Source organism: Crocodylus siamensis, chromosome 12, assembly GCF_052110815.1.
Source record: "Crocodylus siamensis isolate JL-2025a chromosome 12, ASM5211081v1, whole genome shotgun sequence".
NCBI lineage: Eukaryota > Metazoa > Chordata > Crocodylia > Crocodylidae > Crocodylus > Crocodylus siamensis.
Genome location: NC_143406.1, coordinates 21,859,647 through 21,872,165, shown reverse-complemented (window position 1 = coordinate 21,872,165; position 12,519 = coordinate 21,859,647). Strand labels below are relative to the sequence as shown.

The 12,519-nt window shown below is 45.3% G+C and overlaps 1 protein-coding gene across 9 annotated transcripts in view; it reads left to right on the top strand.

The window, feature by feature from the left end:
- MGRN1 (mahogunin ring finger 1) overlaps positions 1–12,519 on the top strand; it is a 154,678-nt gene that overhangs the window by 80,638 nt on the left and 61,521 nt on the right. For all 9 annotated transcript variants that reach the window (XR_016438640.1, XR_016438639.1, XM_090023432.1 and 6 more), the window contains exon 6: positions 9,352–9,418. Coding sequence is in view for 7 of the 9 variants with exons in the window: in XM_090023432.1 (XP_089879558.1) it covers positions 9,352–9,418 (67 nt within the window). In the remaining 2 variants the exon portion in view is untranslated. The remainder of the gene's footprint in view (positions 1–9,351; positions 9,419–12,519) is intronic.

Genomic DNA, 12,519 nt, shown 5'->3' with positions numbered 1-12,519 from the left:
GGAAGTTTGCTTTGGGAAATAGGGGGAATGTGTTCACCAGGATATATTTACAGTCATGTTTTCAATGTACCTTGTCTTTTCTTGTATTTGCAAGCCTTGCTTTAAACCAGCTATTTGAGTTCTGTTTTCTTTAGTGACACTGAGCTTAATTGATATGTAGGTGGATGTAAAGTGTAGTTTTCTTCTACAAAAAGCCACTTCAACTTTCTGGCTTGTTCTGAGCCTTGCCACACCCATGCAATGAGTGTGCTAGGTCTCTGCCAATACTTAAAAGGAAAAAGAAATGCACAAAAAGAGAGAGGGAGAGTGTAGGCAAGAAGGGGCTTCTGTTATATCAATGTCCAGAAGGGAAGTGTATGAAGGGGGCTTTCTGCTACGCTATATTGTACTCCTTCCCCATTCTCCCTTTCTCAGATTAATAAAAGCTAACTGTTACAGCACACTTAGCTGTGAATGCTTGAGAGGAGGGACAGGCCTTTTTGCTCCTAACAGAGTTTGGTTGATAATTACCTGAAAACATTCTGGGTGGCTCCAGGCTGTAAGAAGCGCACAAAAATACTACCAGTAGGCAAAGCACCCCAAGGTCTGCAGGGTCTGTGTACTCTCTGGGAAGGGGGTCTGCTGAACATAGGTGTCCCAGGGGAGATACCTGAAGCAGGGTTTTAGTCAAGCACAATGAGGTGGGTGGTTCAGTGTAGTAGCACTGCCTCCTGGGCCTGCCACAGTGTACGCATGGCACTGGCACATGAGGATGTGTCCAAAATTGTTTCTGGTGCTTTTCAACGTGTGCTGAAAGTTCTTCCTTTTTAAAAAGCTTTTGGATCTGTGAAGCAGCTGTGAACTCTTTCCAGAATTGGGCCTTTCCTGTGGTGTTCAGAGACTCAAGTGACTATAGCAGGTATGCATAAATTATTTCTGGAGGTTAAAGCAAATGCAGTGATTATCAATTCAGCATCAGTGACAGGGCTGGTAACTGAAGCCGTCAGATATCCATCCACAAATGATCAATGTAATCCTCTTGCAGCTGTGCTCTTTCCCACCACTGGGATTTGTCCTGATTTGAAAGGGCCAAGTGAAATGAAAAGGTATCAGTGTCTGTAGCAAACTGTCCTTGCCCCCTTTGGTGGTGATACATAAGGTGTCCCCTGTCAGCAGCAAGCAGAGCAAAGTTTCATTTGGTTCACTGAGCAGCTGCTTTTAGATTGCAACAACTTTTAGTCCTTTCTAGGCAGTATTGGAGTCTCCTAAAGATGGTCAAAATTACATGTCTCGTGTCTAGTCCCTGGCGTCGTTCATTAATTCTTGCATGAATTCTGTGCTGCTTTCCTTATGGATCCTTGGGGAAATATATATGACCTAATTGCAAATGTCTAAACATAGAGGATTTTGCAAGACTCATATGAACTGCACTTTGACATGACTAATTAGTATAAATTACTCTGATTAATGCAAGAGGCAAGGATTTCTGTGGGTGATATCTTTTATAGGTAGTTGGGATAAAATTTCAAATGTAATGCATTCTTCAAGTCTGAGGGAAAAGCTGAGACAGAAGAAGATTAAAACTGGTTTGCAGGGCCATGGAATAGAAGATAAATTCTCACAGTTAGCAAACGAGCATATCACAGAAGCTTGTCTAAATCCATCCCAGCCATGCAGCTGGTCCAGTAAAAGATATCATCCACAGAAATCCTTGCCCCTCTCATATTTCCTGGGCCATCCTGGCTATAACATCACTTAAACATTACTCATAGATTCATAGATGCTAGGGTCAGAAGGAACCTCAACAGATCATTGAATCTGACCCCCTGCCTAGGCAGGAAAGAGTGCTGGGGTTGGATGACCCCAGCCAGTTGCTTCTCCAGCCTTCTCTTAAAGACCCCCAAGGTAGGGGAGAGTACCACCTCCCTTGGAAGCCCATTCCAAATTTTGGCCACCCTTACTGTGAAGAAGTTTTTCCTGATAATGTAGCCTAAATCTGCTCTTTATCAGTTTGTGATCATTGTTCCTTGTTACCCCAAGAGGCACCCTGGTGAACAGAGCATCTCAGATCCCTAGCTGTGTCCCCCTAATGAATTTGTAGGCAGCCACAAGATCACCTCTCAGCCTTCTCCTGAGGAGGCTGAAGAGGTCTAGGTCCCTGTCTCTCCCTTAGGGCTTGTCCTGTAAGCCCCTAAGCATACGAGTAGCCCTCCACTGGACCCTCTCAAGTCTATCAACATTCTTCTTGAAGTACGGTGCCCAAAACTGGACGCAGTACTCCAACTGCGGTCTGACCAGTGCCACATAGAGGGGAAGTATCACCTCCTTGGATCTATTTGTCATGCATGTACTGATGCATGATAAAGTGCGGTTAGCTTTGCTGATGATTTCATCACACTGACGACTCAGGTTCATCTTGGAGTCCACTATGACTCTGAGATCCCTTTCCTCTTCTGTGCTGCTGAGAGAGTCACTTCCCAGCCAGTAGGTGCGCTGGATATTTTTGCGCCCTAGGTGCAGCACTCTGTACTCGTCCTTGTTGTACTGCTTCCTATTGTGTACTGCCCACTTTTCTAACCTGTCCAGGTCTGTCTGCAATTGTTCCCTACCCTCTGGAGTGTGTACTTCACCCCACAATTTAGTATCGTCCACAATTACTAAATTGTGGGGTGAATACTAAATTGTGTGGTGAATAAGTGTACTCTTATTAAGCAACTATGCCTTTGGTTTTGTGGTGCCAGCCTAGTGCTTGCTGGCTCATTTTGGCCAGTACTTCTGCTGTAGCAATGTAATTTTGAAGCCTTCTTATGCTGTAGAGCAGATGCATTTGAGCTGTTTTCTCCTATCTTGTAGGCCAGGTATTATGCTGAAATGATAGGATAGGATTGGGGTACTTGCAGGTCACAAAGTGACAAGGGGAAGTCTTTTCACTCCAGGTTCTATAGGGGTCTTCCTCACTCTAACTGGAAAGATAAGCATCTAATAATTTTACTTTTTCACAAACAGGTGTAAGAGGAAGGTGGAAAAACCTGGATCTCCATTTGCATTGTGTCCATTGCAATAAAATCTGTGCCCTGAAAGCTTTGTCCCTCTTAGCAAGGGACCAGTGTCCTTTAGTAACAACTTCTTTCTCCAATGGCAGCAAGGTCCGTGGACCACTGAGACAAGAGTAGTCAAGTTCTAGAGAATGATGTTTGCTGTGTTTAAGTTAATAGTCATCAGTTTTGTCCTCACCCCATGTTTGGGGAGTATCTGTCTGCAAAAATAAACTTGATTCCAGGCTGCCAGTTCCCAAATGGAGGCTGTCCATCTGACTGTGTAAGCCTTGATTTCAGTGTTATTTTATTAATAGCCAATATATTTTGGTATCTGGCATGCCCAAAGTGCCTCCTTTTACTGGAGAGCTTCCTGTCTTCTGGCTATGAGCCACTTTCATTCTTTGCTTCCTTCCTCTTACACATGAAGTTTACTTTGCTAGTCCTCACCTTCTATGCGATAAGTGCCTGCATCTCTGCCATCATTTCCTTCTCCGCTCTTTTCTTACTCTTTAATTCCTTTCTGTTCAATTTCCTTCTCCAGTTCTTGCTTCTGGAGCTATTTTCACACTGGCCTCTGGGATACGAACAGCTTCTGCTTCTTGTGCTGCTCAGTCTTCCTTCTCTTACTTAATGTCCTTTTTAGGAAGCCTATTGTGTTATTTCCCTGTTCCTACCCTTCCCCCATTTATTGGATCTATTTATTTGGTTGGCTTGAGTTCGAAACAGGCATCTTGCTTCATCTGTGTTCTCTAACTGTGCTGATTCCTAGGCCTGTGCAAAGCTTTGGTTGTTGATTCAATTTGGTGGAGATTTGGTCCGATTTGGCAGCCGAATCTCTGAATCCAAATCAAATCAGGAGACCCTTTAATCTCTCCTAATTGAATCAGACCCCTCTGAATTGATTCGGAGAGATTCGATGATTCTGACATAGACAGCTTTAAATGTGTTTTCTGTATACCTCAAGGTACCAGCCAGTTCGTGAATGCTGAGATGCTGGGGTGGATGGAGCATCCCATAGGAGCGTGAGGGGGTCCCTGGCATGCTCAGTGGTGGACCCGGAAGTGGACCAGAAGCACTTCCAGTTCACTTCTGGGTCCTCTAAAGAGCATGCAGGGGACCCTCTCCTGCCCTCCCACTTGGCCACTAGTGCCTCCTGGGTCTGGGTGGTCCCCCCGTGGCAGATCGCAGGGCCGGGGGGAGTGCAGGCAGTCCCCCATGCACTCAGAAGTGGACCGGAAGTACTTTCATGCTCCTGGGGGACACTTCATCCGCCCCATCATCACAGCGTTTATGAGCCGCACCTGGTACCTCGAGGTATGTAGAAAAAACATTTAAGGCTGTGTCTGTGGCCGAATTGCCAATTCTCTGTATTGGCATCGACTTCAGATTCGGCCGAATCAAATCAGGACAGTGATCTGGATCAACGAATTGAATCACTGTCCCCCTATTCGGGCCAAATCCAAATCAAATACATCCTGTTTTGCACACTCCTACTGATTCCCTTTATCTTGCTGCAGTGCTGTGAGCTCCCTCATTAAGTGCCTTTCTAAAAGTGCTCTTCTATGATGGACTGTCTGCCAGGCAGTTGATGAAATCCCAGTGCTGCATCTTTGTAGCTCTCTATTGGACATGCCAGGTTATCTTGGCAAAGTTACTCTGGAATCAATACTTGTTAATGTTGAACAACGGGTCCCATTTATTTATTCATTGTTTTCTAATGACTTTGAAATGCCCTGCTGGAGTTGCATTCTTTGAGTGAGAACTATGGATGCCAGGTCTGACAGACTGCATCAGGCAGAACCTGAATTTTTAATAAAGTTTATGGGTTTTGTGGCCCTTTTGGATCAACACACTTGGAATTCTGTGAACGGAGGTTTGAAGCTTTTAATAAACGGAGACTGAGAAGGAATATAGCAACTGTGATGAAGCCCCTTTGATCTATGTTTGACAATTAAATTTGGTTTAATTTACTCACTTCCTCTGCTAGAGATTTTGCGCTGAAGGTTTAGAACTGTGGCAGCCACCCTGTTGGCTCACATCAGGGCATGAGCTGAGGACCTCCAGAGTTGCCAGCATGCATCACTACAACCTAAAGAGCTGGGTTGTATAGTTGAGCTTTAACAGCCTCTCATCCTGTGCAGCAGGCACTCATGAGACCATTTAACACATGTCAATTGTGGGGGTTACACCTGCAGCTTAGAAGTTGAACAACCATGTTGCAGTAGTTTCTCAGTATTTAGCTCACCTCAAAACTTAGACATAATTATGTTAAAAATAAAATGGAATTGGAGGTTTTGTAATTCCATGGTGTTCTGAGGAATGGATTAAATATCTTGTATGAGATCCCAGATCAGAATGTTGACATCCCCTTCCACAAGTTTTTTAAGTATTTTGTGTAGATATTGTAGATCTAAGCCAGGCTACTCATAAATGACTATGGGAAGGATCAGCTCAACTAACAGTGAGGTTTTTTTTGTAAAGATTGAAACATATATGATCCCTTCTTAAATGTCTGAGAAGAAAGAGCAGTTTCTGCCCCACGCATTTTGTAATTGGCAGAATGTAGGTATACAGCAGTTTCATAATTTTAGTGCTTCATTGGTTTCTTGTTAATCTGTGAAATTATTTAAAAATGAGGCCAAACTTGTGTGTATTGGGCAGACCCACTTCTTATTGATCTCATAGTTACTATTGTATTATTGAATTGTTTTCTTGAGTATGGAGTGTAGAGTGTGTCCTGTAGGTGTTTTCCTTTCTATAATGCATGCATTTGTCTATGGTTTCCTTGAACAAATTTACTGCAGTGCCTAACAATTTAAACGATCCCCAAATTGCAGCCAGGTGAGTGCTGCTGTGTAAGCTAAGACTGATATGCCCGACCATAACAGAACATTGTTTACTCTCACTTTTACTGTATTTCACAGAGTTCATTGTTCTAGGGTAGTGTAAAGGTCCATCTTAAATCAATGTGTATCTGGTTGGAGTTAGTAGAATACAGTTAAAGAAAGTGACATCGCCTTCCTTTGTCAACCTTCTCTGAAGACCAGTATGTGACAGGCTGGAAAGCCTTTTGTGACGCTGCATGCCATGTCAGCCAGTTCTGGAAAAGAAGAGATAAGAATCCCTATGATAGAGCTTATAGCATGCAGCGTTCTTCTGTCTGAAATGATCTTTAAAGAGATACAGTCTTGTGGTACTGTACAGATGGTTTAATTCCCATGAAATTAGAGGTCTTCGAATTGCAAGGTTTGCAGTTGAGGTGGGTTAGGAGAGCAGTTCAAATCTACTTTTAACCTCTAGTAAAAAATAGCTGCTTGTTTAACTTAATGCTGTGGGTTAATCAGAGCTCATGAACCTGTCAAAATCTTTCCCCAGCCTGTATTATTTATTATTTTCAGGCCTTTTAATCTGAATCAACAGACCCCTCTCCTCCTAGCTTTCATGTTAGCTCACTACCTTGGAACATTTCCATTCCTAAAGTTCAAAGTGTGTGCGTGCATGCGTACGCACACATGTGCAGTGTGTGTGTGTGTGTGTACACTCATGCATAAAACTGCTTTTCATTAGTCAGGGAGACCCAAAGGCTCACTTCCTCGTCTTACACAATAAACAGCTGTAATAATGAGGCAGCTAATAGCAGTCAGCTGCTGGAGGTGGCTTTTGAAAGAGCATAGTGCCTGTAACAGCCCTTTCACCCTTCTTTTTGGAGGCAAAGTCACTCAGTAAATTCAAATTGCCTATATGTGGGGTGTACATGGGTAGAGCCTTCTTGCCTAGAATGTGCAGCTGGCCTGATGGCTTAAATGTGCACTACAAAGAAAACAGTCATCTACTTTTTAAATGACATCTAAAGGTAAATTTACAAGGAATTTTCTTTTCTTGTTTGTTTTCCTTAGAAATATCCTTTTTCTGTTGACTGAGAATGTTGCTTCAGGAGCTTTCTTAGCTGCTAATTGTGTATCCTTCCCCTCCCCCCCCCCCACATAGCTGCAGGTGTTTGTAGTTAGACTTCCCTTCTGTCTTCTCAGAACACTAATGATGGATGGACTGGGGAATCTGTGAGATCATGGGCAGATCTCTCCTCATGGCCCTGCCAGGTGGAAGTTCTGCTGTACAAAACTCTTTCCCTGACATCAGTGAGCCTCGCTGATGTAGCTAACAGATCAATTGTGCATCTGTTGAAAGAATCCTTGTCTCTTTGGAAGTGTGTGAAATTGATTTATCAGTTGATAAAATGTCAGTTGTAAAAATTCAGTGAGAAGGCAGGTCAAGTCTTGGAGGGTTCATTTCTGGTTGATCTAGACAGCATACTTTTTAAGATTGCACTAAGTCTGTAGTCCTTCAGGGTGCCCTTCTAAACATTGCATTGTTTAAGTGTTCTTGCTCATTAGGAGTCCAAAAGAAAGAACGTGGCTGGTTTCTCAAATCTGCCTTCAAATTAAATTAGGGTTCAGAAACAGACTACTCTGTTCTTGCCACCTTGTGGCGCACACCCTTGAGGCAGTGGCACAATTAGAATTGTTTAAGAAGACTGCAGAAATTAAATTCTGAACTGTTTCCTCTCCTGGCAGATGCCAAAACATGAAGGATCTATATTCTGTAATGTATAAGCATATGGATGGTTTTAAAATGCTGTAAAAAGTGTAGGCTTAGGAAAAAATTGGGCCCATTTTACTCACCCTTCAGTGAAATTTTAAATTGTTATTCTCAGGTGTTATTTTGAAATTCATGTTCCTGACCTGCTGCCTACAGAATGCTAAGAGATGAAAATTGGTGCTAGGTGTTTCAGGGTGACTTTGAATTACTGGAGAATTTTTATGCCAGCTTGCAGTTCTACCTATATTCTTTATGCTCCTCCAACTTCAAGGACTTCATGTAATGTGTTGGTGTGTCTTGTGGCATAGACAATTTCTAATTGACATGTAAAAGAACATGCTTTAAAATGCAAAACAGGCAGTCCTTGACTTACAGCATATCAAGTTACAATGTTTTGCCGTTACAACCTTTATAAATTGATGCTCTGTTTCAACTTTATGATGTCAGTTTAAACTTCACAGTGCTTGATCTGATGCAACACCATGCCAGCAAACAAGTTCACTGTGTCGCTCATTTCCCTGGAGAACATCTATCCAAACTTGCTTGGACACTTTCTTTAAGAAAGCAGACAAGACTCCAGAAAAACTTGCAGCCAGGACTCCTGAGAAGAGTCCAGGCAAGAACCCTCCACAAAGTTCAACCAAGAGCCTTTCAAAAAGTCTAGCAAAGTCACCTCAAAGAAGTCCTTCCAAATCAATATGATTGCTATTTACGATATAAATACATTAATGTAGCTATATTACCCCAGAATTTTGTACTCTGTCTATTGTAGATGAGTATTTTTGGTGAAAATGGGGTATCAGGCCTTGGTTCGGGAACCAATCCCCCATTTATAACATTGTTTCTTATGAGAAAATTGGTTCCAAGTTATGACGTTTCAACTTAAGACTTCCTGGTTTTCAGGAACCAATTGTGTTGTAAGTCCAAGGGCTGCCTGTAGACTGTTACTAGAACTGCAGTTACGTAAATAATGGGAAACAATCTTTAGCACTGCAGTTAGGGAAGTTATAATATTCCAGGGCAAAACTAATGGCAGTAGTGATTTTCTAGAAATGTTGTTCTGTTGCAAATCGCACAGTAGTAGCTTTGTATATGTGAGTGGATGGGAAGTAACAATACATTGATGTGGTCCTTTAGTATGCTGAGTTTCTGGCTTAATCATGATATTAATCCTTGTTTTCAATGAACATTATAACTTCATAGGAAATGGGGAAAGCTTAAAATGCAGGTCCTCTTTTCAAAGGAGACTAAACAAACTGAATGCAGCCTACATATTAAAGATATAGAAGAAGTATGCTGTTTCTGGCTTAATCATCATAGCTTTAATATGTAGACTGCATTCAGTTTGTTTAGTCTCCCCTGAAAAGAGGGCCTGAATTTTAAGCTTTCCCCATTTTCTATGAAGTTATAATGTTCATTGAAAACAAGGATTATTACCTCAGGAGAACGAAGGATTTCATCTGCACAAGTACAGCTAATGCTCACAGCAAGGGAATTTCTCACCTTTACTGCCCCACTAAAATGTCTCCTCTCTGCTGTGGAAACCTGTCTCCTAAAACAGTGTGGCACTGAGCCACCAAATAGCAAGTTTTGGCAACAGCTTTCAGGAGTCAAAGTTCTCTGTTACTGCTCTCTGAAGTCAGCTTCCAAACATGAACCTTAATTTAAATCTTTCATAGACTATTATAATATGGACCTTTCCTCTAATTGTCTAACTCCTCTTCTCTTTTCCCCTCAGCTGAATTTTGACTTGGATCGTGGTGTGTTCCCTGTGGTTATTCAAGCTGTTGTGGATGAAGGGGATGGTAAGCAAGATGCTTTTTCAGTGTTCTTTTCTTGCAAGCTCCTGATAGAGAGGGGCTGCTTCTGTCTATGAGGGTGTGCCTCATTTACCTGCACCAAGTGATCTTTCTTATATTATAGCACAAACAAAGGCTCTGAATTTAGAACATATCAGTAACAAGCCTTAAACACCTGTGTTAAGGGGCAAAATCTCATTTAAGTGTGCTTTTAAACTTAGATGTCATTCTGAGAGGAAGGGTGTGTGTGTGTGTGTGTGTGTGTTAGGGGGTGGAGTAGGTGGGGGTCAGGAGACCTGGGTTCAGTGTGTGACTCTGCTACAGACTCTCTGAGTGACTGTAGGCAAGTCACTTCATCTCTTTCTGGGCTTCTGTTCCCTAGCTGTGTTATGGGAAAAGTAATGGTTCCTTTTTGCTACTCTTTGTTTTGGTAGTTTAGGTTGTCTATACAATGCCTGGTGCAGAAACCTTGATCTTAGTTTAGACTTCTAGGTGCTACCGTAAATACAGACATTTAAAAATGTCATTCCTGTATCTAACACAGGGGCAGGCAAAATAGAGGCCATGGGCCAGATCTGGCCCACCAAATGATTTCATCTGGCTTGTGTGTGGGAGCCCACCAATTGATCGCATCTGGCCCAGTCAGCAGAACCCCACCCACTCTTGCCAGGGCAGCAGGCTTCACTCCCACCTTTGTGTAGGAGGGTCCTGGCCCTGGCTGGAACACAGGTTTTGAACAGAGCTGCTGCTGCCTCTGCTGCAGCCCCACGCAATAGAGCTGGTTGCCTTCCCACTCAGTGCTGCCACGTGCAGCTCCCAGGACTCTGCTGAAAGCAGGGTGGATAAAAGTCAGTGATTTTTTTTTAATTTAAATCAGATTTTTCATTTAATTATATTTTTAAACTTTTTTTTGTTAAGATGCTTTAAAAAAAAATCTAATATAATAGAGCAGGGGCTGAGGTGAGTGGGGCCTTGGTGAAGCCGGATGGTGGGAGGATCAGAGCCTTGGTGGCTCGTCTAGGGGCACAAGGGTCTCCTGCCACTGTGTACACCCTGGTGGAGGCCTGGGGGGCACATGCTGTCCCAATCTGTGCACAGTGTGTAGGCAGCTGCTGCACTCTGTGCTTTGAGCCCTGAGCCCCACCATAACTGCCCTGGGAGTGGTGCAACGCCATGTGTACCCCAATGCTGGGTGGGCAGGGAGCAAGGCTCACCTCAGCAGTGGGACACATGTGGTGTTTGGCCACTCCCAGGCCAGCTGCAGCAGGGCTCGAGGTGCAAACTCAGTGTGAAGCAGCAACTGTCTCTGCCACATGCACAGATCAGGGGGAGACATGCCAAACACAGGACAGTGTGGGCGGCTGTAGCAGTGGTGAGGGAGGGAATGGGGCTGGGACAGGGGCAGGCACTGAACAGCCAGGGCAGGGCGCAGGACAGAGCTGCAAGTGGATCTGTCTGGGGGTTGTGAGGAGGTGGGGGGCATGCACCATGAAGGACCTGTGCCCCCGGATCTGCACGTGAGTCTGCTGCTATAGGCTGGGGCTGGGGAGCAGAACTGGGCTCTTCCTGGGGCAGCTGGTCTGGGCTGCACTCAGGGTGGGTGATGGTGCTGGGAGGGGAGCTAGGGGGGAGGGGGGACAGGGTGCTGCAGTCACCCGAAAATTTGCCATAGCTCCCCAAGCCCCACTCCCAGCATTGCCACTGCCCACTCTGAGTACAGCCCAGCCCCTCTGTTGGGAAGAGCCTGGCACTGCCCCCCAGTTCCAGCCTGCAGTGGCAGCCCACTGTCCCCCTGCGTGCAGATCCCGGGCACACAGCCCTCATGTGGTGTGCCCTCCCCCTCCCTGCCTTAGGCACCCCCTGGACAAGCCACTAACACCTCCGTCCTGCACCCCACCATGGCTGTGCAGGGCCTGCCCCTGTCCCAGCACCGCTCCCTCCCTCCCTCCCTGCTGTGGAGGGCAGGGGGACAGATTGAGACCCCAGTGGTGAGGGAGGGAGTGGGGCACAGGCAGGAGCAGGGGCTGGGATGAGTGGAGCCCTGGCTGGGCCGGGTGGTGAGACAGAGGCCTGAGGGGCATGTGCCCCCCAATCTGTGTGGGGTTGAGGCGGCTGCTGCTGCCACTGTGTGCTGGCCTTTGCTCCATGCTGCAGCAGCCCCATGCCCCCTGTTTGCTCGGTGGTGTGTGTGGCATCTCGCAGCCCTCAGGGCAGCAGGGCTCAAAGCCCAGCATGCAGTGGCAACTGCCTCTGCTCCTTGTACAGAACAGGGGAAACACATGCTTCCTAGGCCTCTGCCTGTCCCATCATCTGGCCCGGCTGGGGCCCCACTCACCCCAGCCCATGTTCTTGCCTGTGCCCCACTCCCTTCCTCACCGCTGGGGCCTTGATCTGCTGCTCCCACCCCCAATGGCGCTTTCCCCTCCCCCTGCCCCTTTTCCCCACAGACTTACCTTTCTGAATTAAAGTCCAACCCAGGATCTACTGCTCTCAGCCCCCGCCCCCGCCCCCCCCAAATAATTTTTTCTACCTCTGCCTCAATCTGCATGCCACTTACCTCCCCACGACTGACCTCCTGGGTTGGGCCAGGGGGTGGTGTGTGGTAGATCCTGGGTTGGACTTTAATTCAAAAAGTGATCTCGTAATTAAGAAGGTTGGAGACCACTGGTTTAGAAGATCCCATGAAGCATCTCTGTGATGCTTAGTTTCAGTTCTCAGACTGTGAATTTGTGTCTCCAGCAATAAGATCCTTTCTAACAGTGGTATATGAAGATGAGAGATAACAGACCTGATTACCTACCCATTAACCCTGTTGTCTTTCTGCAACTTTGTGGACACAGTCAAGCCCTCACCTCTCTCTAAAAGTGCAAAGTTTCAAGAAGTTAAGTGAATAGAGGCTTGTGGGTGGAGGAGCTCTGGGCAAGGAGGAGGAGTCTGGAGATAAATGGAAGGAGGAAGGGGCAGTAGAAACAGAAGAGAAACATTTGAGCAGAATATTCCAGAAGTCGTGGGGACAAGTTTCTGAGTATAGCCTCTCCACTGATTTAAGATCTAGTGAGGGAATGGTATGGCTGAAAGGGAACACCTATCCACAAGAATGCACTTTT